The 18,205-nt window shown below is 42.5% G+C and overlaps 1 protein-coding gene across 5 annotated transcripts in view; it reads left to right on the top strand.

The window, feature by feature from the left end:
- The window catches only part of LOC106573252 (ankyrin repeat domain-containing protein 27), a 38,593-nt gene that overhangs the window by 13,876 nt on the left and 6,512 nt on the right, over positions 1–18,205 (top strand). For 3 of the 5 annotated variants that reach the window (XM_014148153.2, XM_045696909.1, XM_045696907.1), the window contains 17 exons: positions 3,295–3,405; positions 3,804–3,960; positions 4,099–4,253; positions 7,834–7,893; positions 8,737–8,790; positions 8,920–8,985; positions 9,084–9,160; positions 9,484–9,605; positions 11,171–11,249; positions 11,460–11,604; positions 13,926–14,018; positions 14,641–14,765; positions 15,267–15,349; positions 15,531–15,646; positions 15,849–15,941; positions 16,418–16,615; positions 18,029–18,085. In XM_014148153.2, coding sequence (XP_014003628.1) covers positions 3,295–3,405; positions 3,804–3,960; positions 4,099–4,253; positions 7,834–7,893; positions 8,737–8,790; positions 8,920–8,985; positions 9,084–9,160; positions 9,484–9,605; positions 11,171–11,249; positions 11,460–11,604; positions 13,926–14,018; positions 14,641–14,765; positions 15,267–15,349; positions 15,531–15,646; positions 15,849–15,941; positions 16,418–16,615; positions 18,029–18,085 — 1,791 coding nt within the window. The remainder of the gene's footprint in view (positions 1–3,294; positions 3,406–3,803; positions 3,961–4,098; positions 4,254–7,833; positions 7,894–8,736; positions 8,791–8,919; positions 8,986–9,083; positions 9,161–9,483; positions 9,606–11,170; positions 11,250–11,459; positions 11,605–13,925; positions 14,019–14,640; positions 14,766–15,266; positions 15,350–15,530; positions 15,647–15,848; positions 15,942–16,417; positions 16,616–18,028; positions 18,086–18,205) is intronic. The other 2 variants (XM_014148155.2, XM_045696910.1) reach the window with 1 other exon arrangement.

The following is an 18,205-nucleotide window of genomic DNA, read 5'->3' as shown; positions in this document are numbered from 1 at the left end:
GTTCATTGAACAAGCATGGGAAATAGTGTTTAAACCCTTTACAATGAAGATCTGTGAAGTTATTTGGATTATCTTTGAAAGACAGGGTCCTGAAAAAGGAATGTTTTCTTTTTTTGCTGAGTTTATATGTGTGTGTATGTACACTACAGTTCAAAATTTTGGGGTCACTTAATGTCCTTGTTTTTGAAAGAAAAGCTCAAATAAATTGTCCATTAAAATGACATCAAATTGATCAAAAATACAGTGTTAATGTTGTAAATGACTATTCTAGCTGGAAATGGCTGATTTTTGTTTTTATGGGATGTCTACATAGGTGTACAGAGGCCCATTATCATCAACCATCACTCCTGTGTTCCAATGGCACGTTGTGTTAGCTAATCCATGTTTATCAGTTTAAAAGGCTAATTGATCATTAAAAAAAACCTTTTGCAATTATGTTAGCACAGCTAAGAACTGTTCTGATTTAAAGAAGCAATAAAACTTGTGTTTGGTGTTTAGAGTAGTTGAGTATCTGGAGCATCAGCATTTGTGGGTTTGATTACAGGCTCAAAATGGCCAGAAACAAAGAACTTTCTTCTGAAAGTCGTCAGTCTATTCCTGTTCTGAGAAATGAAGGCTATTCCATGTGAGAAATTTCCAAGAAACTGAAGATCTTGTACAACGCTGTGTACTACTTCCTTCACAGAACAGCGGAAACTGTCTCTAACCAGAATAGAAAGAGAGTGGGTGGCCACGTTGCACAACTGAGCAAGAGGACAAGTACATTAGTGTCTAGTTTGAGAAACAGATGCCTCACAAGTCCTCAACTGTTAGCTTCATTAAATAGCACCCGCAAAATACCAGTCTCAACAGTGAAGAGGCAACTCTGGGATGCTGGCCTTCTAAGCAAAGTTCCTCTGTCCAGTGTCTGTGTTCTTTTGCCCATCTTAATCTTCTTTTTATTGGTCATTCTGAGATGAGGCTTTTTCTTTGCAACTCTGCCTAGAAGGCCAGCATCCCGGAGTCGCCTCTTCACTGTTGACGTTGAGACTGGTGTTTTGCGGGTACTATTTAATGAAGCTGCTAGTTGAGGACTTGTGAGGTGTCTGTTTCTCAAACTAGACACTCTAATGTACTTGTCCTCTCTAGTGGACTGACAAGATACGATGGCTTGTTACACATATGGAAAAGGGGTTGCGGAAAATGGAGAGGGGAAAGGGACATTTTATCGTACATTTGGAAACAACGCTCACAGTAACCATATACCTTACACACAAGTTGCCACCCGTTTGGGTAAGAAATGCAATGTATTTATGTGTAGATGGCTTTGTTCGTCTCTCTGTTGAAACCAATCAGTCCTTGTATGGGGAATGGCTCGATTGGTGGACAACCAGAGCCTTACACCCGAGGTCACAATGTCCTTTGGTGATAGATGACAATGGTTGTCTGAGATGGGATTTTTTTCCTTCCCACCTTGTGTCTTTAGTCAAGGTTCTAGGACCACTTTTACATGCCCAGCTGCAGACTGGCAATGCTAAGGTCTAGTCTTTATCTTCACCTTGTGTGGAGTTTCCAGTTTCTAACCATTTCAACGTGTGGACCACGCTCTCACATCTTTTAGCTCACTCTTCATGTTTGCTGGTCTGCATGTTAATTCTTAGCGAGTCCTTTTAAGCACTCTGGCCTTAAAGGCCGGTTCCATCACACTGACACGCTTTTCTGACCTCATTCGGTGTGTGGCTTAGTTTTCATGTCCTTTGCACATTAACTATGTTCTCGTTAGAAAACTGAAAACACATTCCTATCTTAACAAAAAAATGTAATTGTTCTTCATATTTCCTACACAATGTAAAGGATGTAAACTTGAAGAGCTTTCACACTGTATGTCAAGTTACAGTATTTGTTTATACTGTTTTTAATGACATCACAAAATGAAAAACAATTTGACATGATTATTCTTTAGATCCCCACTGACCATTCCTATCTTACAAATATTGTTCCAATATTCACTATTTGACATTAGAGTTTTTGGGTTCTCAGCTGCATAAGATTTACGTGGGAGAGCGGAGGGTCTGGCTGGGGGTCTGGCTATCTGTCAGCCATTTGCCAAGCTCATCGGAGGCCTTGGAGTCATGACAGTATGGAAGCTGAAGCCTAACTGTTGTTGATTAGTTTACTCCAATTATGGGAGGGATGGTAGGGTTAGGGGAAAATAATAAAGGAAGATATATATATTTTTTAAATACATTTATATATATTTTTTGTTGTTGGAAAAAACACTGCCTTCCTGGCACTATGGCTGCTGAATCAAGTGCAACTACCGGCAACGGAACAGAACGAATAAAGATAATTGGAGTGCAAGGCTTTATCCTTGTTCTTTTTACAGAGTTGTTTGGTGATCGACTAGGAATGCCTTGGAGCTCAACCAATCGACGGGTTGGTGACCACTGGCCTAGGCCTATACGTTCTCTCCCAGACTCATGGATAGAACATTTTGAGCGTAGCACAAGGTAACCAGTCCATCCAGTATGCATAATAAGATGGTACAGACTCCAAGGTGATTGCTAGAATTTATTTAATTTTGGAGTATAGGCTAGACTAATTATGTACCAAAGACAATGTTTTTCGGCCATGCATAATATAAGGTAGGTTATGTATTGTATAACGGCTCAATCATTATTTGAATTCTGTTTTTTGGGGGGGGGCTTGGGCTCATAGACCTATGCATAAGCTCTAATATGCAAAGTAAAAACAGGCACAAACTTCCCAAATTTTCCCGATAGCCAGGTGCAAGGGGAGAGAGAATGACCAAGCTGCATCTTTTAGTCAAACATAAGTTAAAACTAATGTAATTTTACTAGTCTGTAATAGCCTCATTTTACCAGTTGGCCAACAAGCATAGGCCTGTTAACTAGGCTACATCGACAAAATCCTGTGGTGACTTTGAGAGAACTTTGAGTTGATTTTAAATTGCAACAAATACAACATGAAACCGTTAGATGAATGTGTATATTTCTCCATTTACAGTGTTAGAATCATGTCAGATTTATTTTCTCTGGTATTAAATGCTTTAAAAGAGAAGCAAAGAGTTTGTGCTGTCATGGGTATTGGATTGCATGTGGGCACTGGGCAGTAGGCCATATCATAAAGAAATCAAGGCTACTTCCTGGGGCGAAGTAGCAATGTCACAGTGAGATCAGATGCTTTTTTATTGTGGAAACTTTACCAATGAAACCATTGATAAATCCATTCTTAGAGTCACGAGAAACATGTTTTTTTTTAACCTTGATGATGATCATATTACTGTGCCCCCAGGTTTTGGTGCCGTGCCGTGGAAGTCTAACCCTTGGGGCGTACACAGCAGCCCAGTTTGAAACCTACGTTTTACAGCCCTCTGGAGAGGGATATCAGACTGTAGATGGGAAGGTAAGTTCCATCAGACCAGTACCATCTGGAAACGCCACAGTCTCTATCCAGGCTGTATCACATCCGGCCGTGATTGGGAGTACCATAGGGCGGCACACAATTGGCCCAGTGACGGCCTATAAGAATTTGTTCTTAACTGACTTGCCTAGTTAAATTTAAAAAAAGTATTAGCCATCTCTTGATTCTACAGTTAGTACACTAGTATACAATTTCTCAGTGTAACATTGTCCTCTCTTCCTCTATTTTAACATGGTAGAATTTGTGTTGAATCATTGGTGCACTACACCAAAACATCAGACTATTTCATATTCTCTGGCCTAACTGTATCTCTTTGGTTGATTCTACTCTGCTATAACGGAGGATATTGGGGGTCTGCTCCTCCTCTTCCTCTCTGATAGGAGCTGACCATCCAGGACAGCCAGGTCAGACTCGGCGCAGGGTTCCAGGCCCCAGCCAACGTGCCCATCCTGTTTGAGGAGACCTTTTACAATGAGAAGGAGCAGAGCTACAGCATCCTCTGTATCACCAGGCCCATCGACACAGACCAAAGCCCAGGTACTGCTCTCCTCCAGAAGCCATAAAGTGTATTTAAGTGGGTGTGTGATTTTAGTTAATGTTGAACCAGATACAAATGCCTACAGCCACCATCTCACCTTCTCTCTCACTCTCACCTTTCTTGCCTCCCTCTCTCAGTGGAGGTGACCCCCAGCCCAGGCCTGTACTGTCTGAAGAATGTGGAGGATGTCAGGGAGTTTCTGGGCCGCCATGCGGAGAAACTGGACAAGTTCATAAGCAGCTTCTGCCATTCCTTTAAAGAGCAGGAAAGGAAAGGACTGCGACACCACATTGTAAGCACCATGCCTAATCCTGATGGACACCACTAGCTCACTGCTAGCTAGCTAGCAATTTCACAACCACCTATCTAAGGGTCGAGTAAAGCCATTTCCACGCATGATAACGTACACTGAGTGTACAAAACATAAGGAACACCTGCATTTTCCATGACGTAGACTGACCAGGTGACAGCTATGATCTCTTATTGATGTCACCTGTTAAATCCACTTCAATCAGTGTCTATGAAGGGGAGGAGAAGGATTCTAGAATGATTTTTAAGCCTTGAGACATGGATTGTGGATGCGTGCCATTCAGAGGGTGAATGGGCGAGACAAAAGATTGAAGTGCCTTTGAACGGGGTTTTGTAGTAGGTGTCAGGCGCACCAGTTTGTGTCAAGATACTGCAACGCTGCTGGGGTTTACACGCTTAACAGTTTCTCGTGTGTATCAAGAATGGTCCACACACACACACACACACACAAGACATCCAGCTAACTTGACACAACAACTATGGGAAGCATTTGAGTCAGTATGGGCCAGCACCCCTGTGGAACACTTTCGACACCTTGTAGAATCCATGCCCGACAAATTGAGGGCAAAAGGGGGTGCAACTCAATCTAAGGGAGGTGTTCCTAAAGTTTTGTACACTATGTATACTGGAATACATAGCTAGTGCACTCATTTATAATGTAATAGATACAATACTATTAATATGCATTGTACTGTATAAGAGAAAGTAACATCGTCAGAGCCAAAGTGATTGGAATCCTTGATAAAGCTGAGCATAAAATACTGTGTAAAATAAGTACAAGTACTGCGCTCAATTGTATGCTCCAAAAATCGGGAAATTATTTTATACTAATACAATTGCTCAGAGAAAGAGATTTTAGGGGTCAACATTATTGCCTCCCCTGTTTTCAATACCTCACCATGCGAAGATAATGGCACTAAGCCTTTTTTTATTATCTTGCTGAAGTTTCAGTCAAGTTTTTGTCTAAAACGTCCTCGCACTGGGTAAAGTTCATGATGCTGTTGACCTTAACAAGGGCCCCAGGATGCAAAACCCACCACTGGTGTGCTTGGCCAAAGAGCTCTATTTTCATGTCATCTGACCATGGCACTGGTTCCAATCCAAGTGCCAATACCGTTAAGCAAACTCCAGGTATTTACATTTGTTGGATGATATGAAAGTAGAGATCTTAGTCCACGCACACCAGTAGTGTTTTGCATCGGGAAAAAATATACGTATACAGAAAAGAACCCCATACCGACTATAAAGGTGGTGGATCTTTGATGTTATGGGGCTATTTCCCTTCCACCGGTCCTGTAGCCCATTGAACTTTATAGTAGAACTTTATCCAGTACCAGGACATTTTAGCCCAAAACATGGTTGCCTCTGCAAGGAGGCTGAAATTTGGCCACAAGTGGATCTTCCAGCAAGACAATGACCGCGAAAGCACAAATCAAAATCCACAAATAAATGGTTTGACCACAAAATCAACATTTTGCAATGGATAGCGCAGCCTCAGGACTTGAACCACATTGAAAATCTGTGGTTTGAATTGAAGAAGGCAGTCCATAAGTGCAGATGAAGGATATCAACAATCTGGAACAATTCTGTATAAAGGGTCTAAGATCACTCCCAATGTGTTCTCAAGTCAAATTGTATTAGTCACATGCGCCGAATACAACCGGTGTAGACCTTACAATGAAATGCTTACTTACGAGCCCCTAACCAACAGTGCAGTTTAAAAAAATACAAATAAGAATAAGAGAAAAGTAACAAGTAATTAAAGAGCAGCAGTAAAAAATAAAATAAGAATATATACGGTGGGTGCCGGTACAGAATCAATGTGCAGGGGCACCGGTTAGTTGAGGTAGTATGTACATGTAGGTAGAGTTAATTAAAGTGACTATGCATAGATGACAACCGAGAGTGGTAGTGGTGTGGAGAGGGGGCAATGTGAATAGTCTGGTTAGCCATTTGACTAGATGTTCAGGAGTCTTATGGCTTGGGGGTAGAAGCTGTTTAGAAGCCTCTTGGACCTAGACTTGGTGCTCCGGTACCGCTTGCCGTGTGGTAGCAGAGAGAATAGTCTGACTACGGTGGCTGGAGTCTTTGACAATTTTTAGGGCCTTCCTCTGACACCGCCTGGTATAGAGGTCTTGGATGGCAGGAAGCTTGGCCCCAGTGCTGTACTGGGCCGTTCGCGCTACCCTCTAGTGCCTTGCGGTCGGAGGCTGAGCAGTTGCCATAACAGGCAGTGATGCAACCAGTCAGGATGCTATCGATGGTGCAGCTGTAGAACCTTTTGAGGATCTGAGGGCCTATGCCAAATATTTTCAGTCTTCTGAGGGGGAATAGGTTTTGTCGTGCCTGCTTCACGACTGTCATGGTGTGCTTGGACCATGTTAGTTTGTTGGTGATGTGGACACCAAGGAACGTGACGCTCTCAACCTGCTCCACTGCAGCCCTGTCGATGAGAATGGGGGCGTGCTCGGTCCTCTTTTTCCTGTAGTCCACAATCATCTCCTTTGTCTTGATCACGTTGAGGGAGAGGTTGTTGTCCTGGCACCACATGGCCAGGTCTCTGACTTCCCTATAGGCTGTCTCGTTGTTGTCTGTGATCAGGCCTACCACTGTTGTGTCATCGGCAAATTTAATGGTGCTTTTAGAGTCGTGCCTGGCCGTGCAGTCATTAGTGAACAGGGAGTACAGGAGGGGACTGAGCACGCACCCCTGAGGGGCCCCTGTGTTGAGGATCAGCATGGCGGGTGTGTTGTTACCTACCCTTACCACCTGGGGGCGGCCCGTCAGGAAGTCCATGATCCAGTTGCAGAGGGAGGTGTTTAGTCGCAGGGTCCTTAGCTTATTGATGAGCTTTGAGGGCACTATGGTGTTGAACGCTGAGCTGTAGTCAATGAATAGCATTCTCACATAAGCGTTCCTTTTGTCCAGGTGGGAAAAGGCAGTGTGGAGTGCAATAGAGACTGCATCATCTGTGAATCTGTTGGGGCAGCATACAAATTGGAGTGGGTCTAGGGTTTCTGGGATGATGGTGTTGATGTGAGCCATGACCAGCCTTTCAAAGCACTTTATGGCTACAGATGTGAGTGCTACGGGTCGGTAGTCATTTAGGCCGGTTACCTTAGTGTTCTTGGGCACAGGCACTATGGTGGTCTGCTTAAAACATGTTGGTATTACAGACTCGGACAGGGAGAGGTTGCAAATGTCAGTGAAGGCATTAAACATTTTAGAAAAAGGCTCAGTGGCGTTAACTTCGCAAGGTAAAATATTGAAAACACGGGTGCCAATCATTTAGACCCCTTTTTTTTTTTACATTATTTTTTTTTTATAACTTCTTAAAACAAATTGTTTCTCTGACCAATTGTGTTAGTATAATTAAATGTAAAAAAAAAAAAAAAAATGGGAGCATACAATATAGCTCAGTATTTGTAAATTACATTTTTTCTGTGTTTTTTTTTTTTTTGCTCAGCTTTATCAATGGTGCCAATAATTTTGGACCGGACTATGCGATATATAATATTTATTCTGCTGTTACCACTGCTCTAACCTGTGTCCTCTCCCCTCAGGACTCAGTGAATGCCCTTTATACTAAATGTCTTCAGTGCCTGTTGAGAGACTCAAGCCTGGTAAGTACTGTAGGAACATGACTGTTAGATTGTAGGGTTGCCAACTATTTTTCAAGCAAAGTAGCTGTTGGTTGCTCCATTTGTCACTAAAAGTCACTAGATGAGGTCATGAAGTAATAGGGATGTCATAATGTTATTTTGCACATAAAAAAATAACATACTTAAGCTGTCTCTCATGCAATACAAAATTATCCAAAGCAAAAACAAATAATGTTTTGAAGGAGAACAAAAAGGAATCAATTAATTTGTATTTTAAATGTTTTAACTGTATGGTAGTTAACTTATTTAGATTTTTTTTTTTTGCATTTTTAAGAAAAAGTCTTATTTATGCTGGAGAGCTCTGATATCATTTAACAATAAGGAACAATTGAATAAATTCATTTCTATCGCTGCAGCAGCAGAGAGGGAGTGGAGAGAGATGGGGAGGGAGCGAAGAGAGGTGGGGGAAGGGGCACACGTGCAGCTGGTAGAGAGGGAGCAGTGCTCAGAGCAGCACAGCTAGGCTCAGCCAAGTGGGCACACACTCACACAAATAGGGAAGTCACTAAATCAACCAAAAGTTGCTGGGGTAGCCTTGAATAGTAGCTAAACGTGTTGCTATACTCTTTTACCAATATAAGTAGCTGGAGGGGTCTGAAAACTCGCTAAATCTAGTGACAAAGTCGCTAAGTCGACAACACTGCCTGATTATCTACATATCTTCAGTTCAGTAGGTCACACTGTAGCAATGTTTCTTATTGGACAAGTTCAGGCTAGTTTTCCATTTCTACGTGCCTACTGGACCACGACCCAGTTGTCTTTCCTGAGATTTGAACCAGATTGGTTATACCTCCTGTCTTTCAGAAAGTGCTGGCCAAACAGGAGCTCCAGATGACTCTCCTTAAACAAGCGGTGGAAGTAAGAGAGTTTTGTCTATTGTGTTGTATTGAACATTTGAAAACTGCTCTACGGAGTTGTGATGCTATAATGCTTAATGTGTTTTTATGAAATGTTGTCAGTATACATATTTTCTATTTTATCTTTCAGATGTATATACATCATGGTATCCATGATTTAATCTTCAACTTTGTGGGAACTCTTGAAGCCAGCCAGGTCTGTACAGAATTTGATATTACTGTCAGTCTTTTATATCCTCAGAATCACCATGCGGTAAAGGTTAATATCCATGTTTATTATCACTGTTCCAACAGGATTCTGCCTTCAACAAAACCACCAGGGGTCTGCAGGACCTGCAGCAGAAAGACTTGGGGGTCAAATCTGAATTTAGGTTGGTTGCTTTTATGTTTACAGTCCAAAGTAACGATATACAGACATCGCATTATACATGCTGGACGAGAAACTTTGCAAGTCTGCATACAACACAAACAAAAAGGGCACACCACCATATTGCTCATATACCACTTCTAATACAAACAGATCTTCATCATATCAGATAACCTGTTCCGTTGTGTCTATAGGCTATAGGAGTATGTTTACCTGTGTCATCCAGTATCAATATCACCTAGCCATTCAATAATATAACCTGTAGTGTGTCCCTGAATCCTATTATAGTATCAATACCCAGTTGTATTTCCCTATTACCAAATACAGTATAAATATACCCCGGGCCAAGAGGGAGCTGAGCCAGTTGAACCACTGCACCTCTCCTCTACACAAGCTGCTCTGCCTCAGAAAGGTGGGACTCACCATCATGCAGTCCCCCAGCAGCTCAGGTATACCATCTGTCTGTCTCTTGTCTCTCTGTCTGCATTTCATGTCACATCGGTAGAGGTTTACACAGTGTTGTTGTGCACAATTGACACTGGAACGTAAATGCCTTAAAATGGATTCTGGACCATTTGTTATGGTACCATAGATGCGGTAAAGAGATCAATGGAACTCAACCATGGAGCGGCAGGTAGCCTAGTGGTTAGAGCGTTGGGCCAGTAACCGAAAGGTTGCTGGATCGAATCCCCGAGCTGACAAGGTATAAATCTGTCTTTCTGCCCCTAAACAAGGCAGTTAACCCACTGTTCCCCGGTAGGCCGTCATTGTAAATAAGAATTTGTTCTTAACTGACTTGGTTAAAAAAAACTGTGGAAATGCCATGGAAACGTGTGGGGGAAAGATCCTGAATCTCCTCATTGCCCCTCAGCATACATTTAGGCTATTGTTTATATGTGTATTTCACACTGTGTTGAGGTAAAAATCTGAGTATAATATGAATGTCAACCCCAATACAATTTCATGTTATTGTCACCAATCAACTGCATTGATACAGTTAAAAACGACTGACTACCGCCACCGATTTCTCCACGCTAGCTATGCAACCAGCTTATAGGAACGGGAGTTAGTATTTAGGAGTCACTTTTTCGAAACCTGAAAACCAACTACTTCTAAATGTTATGCATCGAAACAGCCAATTATATCCAAATCGGACTGTAGTAACCAGATTGTGGGCCTGTTACAATACATAAATCATTACTGATTGCCACCTTGTTAGATCAGATTTGTTGATTGTGTGCCAATCCGCCGTCCCTTTTCTACCCCCCCATGGTCTGTGTTCCACCTCTTTACCACATCTATGCAAATCTGTAAGGTCATGCTTCGGCCTCTGAGTAAAATATCATTTTTGCTTTCATCCAGAAAGTTACAGGTATAAAATGTTACATGTGTAGAAGTGCTGATTTACCAATATTTTATGATGACATTAAGTTACTATTAGTAGCTTACAAGGCTGGTCATTGTAACCGCCCAGGTCAGGGTGTATAGGAAAGTTGACTGAACACTGCACAGTCCCACATAATGTCCTCCATTCCTCAATTTCTGTTCACTCCCTGCCTGGTAATATAATTAACTCTGTACATACGCATAACAATATCCTGTCTCTTAGGGCCTAATGTGTTTGTCCAGTTTGTTTTCGAAATCAAACCTTGTTGGCCACATAACAACCCTTACCCTGTCTCTGTGGTGTGGTGTGATCCACTCGTAATTTCTGTTGGCCAAACAGCCAATTTACCAATTTAAAGCCTAAACGACAAGGAAAGAGGAAGATTGTCTTGTCTCAGAGGTTAGACAGACTGTGTGGGCATTTCACAGGTAAAGCAACTCTGTAAAGCAACACTCATATGTTTGTAGGATGAAGCTGTTTTTATGTATTCATTTTAAAGAGCCTTATCTCTCTAGTCTATTGTGTGCCCCTGCCATAAACCTCAGTCACGTTAACAGGTTACAGTTACCGAAGGAACCACCGTAATTGAGTTCTTCCTTTCATTTCCCTTTTTTCCTTCGCATGCAGTGAGCATAGAGGCTGTATGTGCAGACGATCTTCTCTCTGTCATTCTGTACTTACTGGTGAAGACGGAGATCCCCAATTGGTGAGGAAGATGTTCAGCATAAAACCTTCAACCTACTAATACCACTGACCATGGAATGACTTGATTTACTTCAAGTAAACTAGTTGAATGAATTAATGAATTACTAAAGTGACCTAGTAATTAAACCGAGTCATTAATTGATTCATTAACTAGTAATTAACGGATTAAAAGCCAGTGTTAAGTGTTTAACTAACAAGCATGCTCTTCCAGGATGGCCAACCTGAGCTACATCAAGAACTTCAATTTTTGTAACTCCACCAAGGACGAGCTGAGCTACTGGCTGACGTCGTTCGAGGCCGCCGTGGAGTTCATCAGCCAGGGCAACCTCAACCTGAGCCAGGAACGAAAGGTGACAGTACGTTACAGTACAGTAGTACTCGCACAGTACAGAACTCACACAGTCATCAGCTAGGTCAACTTCCTGAGCCAGAGACAAATGGTGAGCACAGCAAAGTACAGTAGCACTCACACAGGGTGGCTCCTTTCTTACGTTACACTACACTGAGTGTATAAAACTTTAATATTGATTTGCACCCTCCTTTTTTGCCCTCAAAACAGCCTTAATTGGTCGGGGCATAGACTCTACTAGGTGTCAAGCGTTCCACTACGATGACTCCAATGCTTCCCACAGTTGTGTCAAGTTGGCTGGATGTCGTTTGAGTGGTGAACCGTTCTTGATACACACAGGAAACTGTTGAGTGTGAAAAACCCAGCAGCGTTGCAGTTCTTGACACAAACTGGTGCGCCTGTTCAAAGGCACTTAAATCTTTTGTCTTGCCAATCCACCCTTTGAATGGCACCCATACAAAATCCACGTCTCGATTGTCTCAAGGCTTAAAAATTCTTCTTTAACCTCACTAGGTTATGTGGGACGCTAGCGTCCCACCCGCGGGACACTCGCCAACAGCCAGTGAAATAGCAGGGCTCCAAATTCAAAACAACAAAAATCTCATAATTCTAATTTCTCAAACATATAACTATTATACACCATTTTAAAAATAAACTTCTGATTAATTTAACCAGTGTCCAATTTTAAAAAGGCTTTACAGCGAAAGCGTAGCATTAGATTGTTAGGACAGCGCCTAAACAAGGAAAAACCACACAGCCATTTTCCAAGCAAGGAGAGGTGTCACAAAAACCAGAAATACAGCTAAAATTAAGCACTAACCTTTGATCTTCATCAGATGGCACTCATAGGACTTCATGTTACACAATACATGTATGTTTTGCTCGATAAAGTTCATATTTATATCCAAAAACCCCATTTTACATTGGCGTGTAACGTTCAGAAATGTTTTGCCTCCAAAAACTTCCAGTAAATGAGCACATCAATTTACAGAAATACTCATCATAAACGTTGATTTAAAAAAAAACTGTTATTTAAAGAAAAACTTCTTAATGCAACCGCTGTGTCAGATTTCAAAAAAGTTTTATGGCGAAAGCACACTTTGCAATAATCTGAGTACAGAGCTCAGCCATCAAAGCAAACTATACAGTTACCCGCCAAGTTCTGGAGTCAACAAAACTCAGAAATAGTATTATAAATCTTCACTTACCTTTGCTGATCTTTGTCGGAATGCACTCCCAGGACTCCTACTTCCACAAGAAATTTTCGTTTTGTTCGATAAACTCCATATTTATGTCCAAATACCTCCGTTTTGTTTGCGCGTTCAGATCACTATTCCAAAGGCATAATGCGCGAGCGCAAAACCCTAGACGAAAAGTAAAAAAGTTCCATTACCGTTCGTAGAAACATGTCAAATGATGTTTACAGTCAATCATTAGGGTCTTTTATCATAAATCTTCGATAATATTCCAACTGGACAATAGCATATTCATTACAGAGGAAAAAGAAGGAACGGCGTGCCTGCGTCACCGCGCAGTAAACGACTCATTGGCCTCAGGCAGTCCACTTGTTGAGTCAGCTCTTATTCTCTCCCCAGTAACAGTAGAAGCATGAAACAAGGTTCTAAAGACTTGACATCTAGTGGAAGCCTTAGGAAGTGCAAAATGAACCCTAAGTCACTGTATACTGTATAGGCAATCACTTGAAAAACTACAAACCTCAGATTTCCACACTTCCTGGTTAGATTTTTCTCAGATTTTTGCCTGCCATATGAGTTCTGTTATACACAGACATCATTCAAACTGTTTTAGAAACTTCAGTGTTTTCTATCCAAATCTACTAATAATATGCATATCCTACCTTCTGGGCCCGAGTAGCAGGCAGTTTAATTTGGGCACGCTTTTCATCCAAAATTCCGAATGCTGCCCCCTACCATAGTAAAGTTAACCTGTCTGCTCCCCTTAATATACACTGATTTTGAAGTGGAATTAACAAGTGACATCAATAAGGGATCATAGCTTTCACCTGAATTCACCTGGTCAGTCTGTCATGGAAAGAGCAGGTGTTCTTAATGTTTTTGTTCACTCGGTGTACCTGGGCCCTGGCTAGCTTGACTTGGCTCAATGTTGTGAAAATGGCTTTATACACCACCAGCACATACAACGTTGTTATAGCTGATATCCTATCCAAGCACTGTTGACTTAGATACACCACTTTATCACTGCAATACCTGTCATAACAGGCCACAATAGTGAGCGAACTTGACTGAAATGAGTGAGGGGAAAAAAGTCCCTGTGTGCAGAGTAAGTGACTGTGTCTGTGGTTTGCAGGGCTCAGGGGAACTGAACGACAAGGTGCGTTTCACACAGAAAATAAACCTGCTCTGTCAGAACGATGCTACCCCCATCAACTGTCTGTTTGAGGTGAGAACATGACCAAGTTTTAGGGGGGAGGAAAGCTTTACTCTGTGTTGGGGAGTAGTGAACTACATGTAGTAAATGAGTAATTTATCTACATTTTGCAGTAGCTTGTTGGTAGTTGAACTCAATTCTAATCTTGGTAGTGGTTTCTGTAGTTAATAACATTTTTGCCATGTAGTGACGTAGCTAACTACACACTGCTTTTTTTGCAAAAATATAAGAAAATATGAGGGCATCGGACCTGCCTAATTCTCACTTCAAACAGTTGTCCTGTTCAGTAGGCTAAATTACACATTCTGTTAACACCTGACCCCAGAGTGACCTGTTCTTGCAATTTGTAGTCTGTGACATTTTTCAAAGTGGCTTTAGTTTCTTAAGGGTAGCTCTAGTGTAGCGGTAACTTCTAGTGTGGAGTTATTGGTAGCTTGGTAAACTATGATTTCAGAGTAGCTTCCCCAGCACTGACTGGGCATCATGGTCTATTGGCTAGATGGATACCTTACTTCATTAAACAATTTAATTTGTTCACATGAAAACATTGTTTAACCAACTTTCTTTGGGTTTTTTCAAATCAATTGTTTTCCATTTTTTTTCTTTTTAACGTGTGTGTGTGTGTGTCCTGTAGTACATAGCCAACGGTAACGAAGCGGAGGTCAAGCGTGTGTTGAGTGAAAACGAAAGCGATGAGGATGGGGTGAAAATGTGTCACCCCCTTTGCTCCTGTGATCACTGTGAGCTCCGGGTCTCTGGGTGAGCACACGCACGCAATACCACACACAGGTTTGTTATGATGGGGCGGCAGGTAGCCTAGCGATTAGAGCGTTGGGACAGTAACCGAAAGGTTGCTTGTTCGAATACCTGAGGTGGAAAAATCTGCTGTTCTGCCCTTGAGCAAGGCAGATAACCCCCCCACAACAACTACTCCCTGGGCGCCGATAACATGGACTTCGATTAAGGCAGCCCCCCCCCCGCACCTCTCTGATTCAGAGGAATGCTGAAAACATTTTTCAGTTGAATGCATTCAGTAGTGCAACTGACTAGATATCCCCTTTCTCCCACCCATCAGGTAAGTCTCAGACACTTCACTTGTCTGTTTCTCTCTCTCACTCCAAGTGGAATCATATTCTCTTTCTGTGTTGTTGTCATTAAATGCAGTGGATAGAAACAGAACACGTGATTTATTCTTCTACTTTTGTAATTCCCCTTGAAGTTTCATTTCCCTTTTTCTCTAATACTGTCTGCTTCGCGCAGAAGACTGAATGACCCGTCCATTGTAACGCCCTTCTCTCGAGACGATCGAGGATACACGCCACTTCATGTCGCTGCTGTCTGTGGTAGGTGATGCTAATAAGTGCCTGAGGGTGGCCTATTGATCCACACATCTTCCTTGGGACCACACATAGACCCTAAAGGCAGGGGGAATCGAATCCCCGATCCGCCACTTTCTGTACTTTTCATCCCGTTCTCATTTCCCACTGTCTAAATAAAGTAAAAAGCCTGTCTTTGCCGTGGTAGGTCAGTCCCTGTTGATTGACCTGTTGGTGTCTAAGGGAGCTCTGGTGAACGCCACAGACTACCACGCCCTCTCACCCCTGCACCTCTCCTGTCAGAAGGGCTACCAGGGAGTCACGGTGAGACAGGACGCTAGCAGGACAGTTATATCCTGGTTCCAGATCTTTTTGTGCTGCCTTACCTACTCCTAAACAGATCTGGAACCAGGCTAAGATGAGCTACACTATATCACAGAAACTGTATACAAAAAGGATACTTCTGTTACACAGACTGTGTACAATCTCTCTGACATATATTCTTCTTTCACTCTCTCCCATCAAGCTGCTGCTCTTGCACTATAAGGCGAACACAGATGCCCAGGACAACAATGGAAACACTCCTCTGCACCTGGCCTGTATGTATGGACATGAAGATGTAAGTCAGTCTGGGGAGCCACTCTCCAGTTGAAATCTCTTTTAAAAGGCACAATCTGTAATTTCAACAGCTTTTGACTGTGCCAATGTGTTTGGTAATCTGAGGGATAGAGCTGAGGAAGTGCAACCAGTCACAGTACATGGGACAGAAGTGAAAGTATCTATATCACACGAGGCTGCTGAGGGGTGGATGGCTCATAATAATGGCTGGGATGGAGCATATAGAGTGGTATCAAACGCATTGACACCATGTGTTTGCATTTGATGCTATTCCATTTATTCCATTCCAGCCATTACTATGAGCCCGTCCTTACCCAATTAAGGTGCCACCAACTTCCTGTGATCTGTATTGATAGTGCTGTAAATAAGTACAGGTATATGGAGGATGATGACAGACTCTACTGACGGTGTCGCGCTCTATGGTAGTTCAGAGGAGATTGCTTTTAGTCTGACGGTGTTATCCCATCCGTGTCTCAGTGTGTTAAGGCTCTGGTGTACTACGACCTGCCCACGTGCCGTCTGAACATCCAGAACGACAAGGGGGACACCCCACTGCACATCGCGGCCCGCTGGGGCTACGAGGGCATCATCGAGGTTCTATTGGAGAACGGAGCCAGCACCGCCATCTACAACAAGGCCAAGGACTCTCCACTACAGTGTGCTTTGAATTCTAAGGTGAGGAGTGAGGACTCCTGATTTGCTAAACCACTTAATATATGCTATTTAGCACATGCTTTTATCCAAAGCGACTTAGTCAGTCACATACAAATATTTTACCAGATGGGCCCTTTTTTAAAGAAAAAGCTTGTCATGCTCAAATGTGCAAATAAAGTATGTGTTTGTTACAGCAAGCATGTACAGTGCATTCGGAAAGTATTCAAACCCCTTGACTTTTTCCACATGTTGTTACGTTACAGCCTTATTCTAAAATGGATGATATTACTTTTTTCCCCTCATCAATCTGCACACATTACCCCATAATGACAAAGCAAAAACACAGGGGCCTCCATGATTCTTAAATGGTGTTTGGAGGTATTATTTGGAACCACCCAGAGTCTTCCTGGAGCTGGCTGCCCGGCCAAACTGAACAGTCGGGGGAGAAGGGCCTTGGTCAGGGAGGTGACCAAGAACTCGATGGTCACTCTGACAGAGCTCCAGAGTTCCTCTGTGGAGATGGGATACATTTCCAGGAGGAAAACCATCTCTGCAGCACTCCACAGTGGCCAGACGGAAGCACATGACAGCCCGCTTGTAGTTTGCCAAAAGGCACCTAAAGGAATCTGACCCTGATAAACAAGATTCTCTGGTCTGATGAAACCAAGATATAACTCTTTGGTCTGAATGCCAAGTGTCACGTCTGGAGGAAACCTGGCACCATCCCTACGGTGAAGCATGTTTTTCAGCGGCAGGGACTGGGAGACTAGTCAGGATCAAGGGAAAGATGAACGGAGCAAAGTACAGAGAGATCCTTGATGAAAACCTGCTCCAGAGCGCTCAGGACCTTAGACTGGGGTGGAGGTTCACCTTCCAACAGGACAACGACCCTAAGCACACAGCCAAGACAACGCAGGAGTGGCTTCGGGACAAGTCTCTGAATGTCCAGCCAGAGCCAGGACTTCAACATGATCTAACATCTCAATAGCTGTGCAGCGACGCTCCCAACCTGACAGAGCTTGAGAGGATCTGCAGAGAAGAATGGGAGAAACTTCCCAAATACAGGTGTGCCAAGCTTGTAGCATCATACCCAAGAAGACTTTAATCGTCATACCCAAGAGGCTGTAATCGCTGCCAAATGTGCTTCAACAAAGTACTGAGTAAAGGGTCTGACTAATTATGCAAGTGTCATATTTCCAGTTTTATTTATTTTTAAACAAATAAAACATTTACTACATAAAAAAAATGTTTTTGCTTTGTCATTATGGGCTATTGTGTGTAGATGGATGGGGAGGAAAAACAATTTAATCAATTTTAGAATAAGGCTGTAACGTAACAAAATGTGGAAAAAGTCAAGGGGTCTGAATACTTTCCCAATGCACTGCATGTGCTCATACGTAATAGTGTGTGTGTGTGTGTGTGTCTGTCTTGCAGATTTTGACGCTGTTGGAGTTGACACACAACAGTTCTCACAGAAGAGATAGCAATGATGTAAGTCAAATGTCATCACATAGAAGAGTTGACTCAGAATAGTGGGACTACAGCATTTCATTAGATAAACTAATGGCTCTGACCAGCCAACCTGTTAAAATACCATTAACCAGAATCCTG

The sequence above is a fragment of the Salmo salar genome, chromosome ssa16, assembly GCF_905237065.1.
Source record: "Salmo salar chromosome ssa16, Ssal_v3.1, whole genome shotgun sequence".
NCBI lineage: Eukaryota > Metazoa > Chordata > Actinopteri > Salmoniformes > Salmonidae > Salmo > Salmo salar.
Note: the sequence above shows the minus strand (reverse complement) of the source record. Positions and strands in the feature narration are given on the sequence as shown.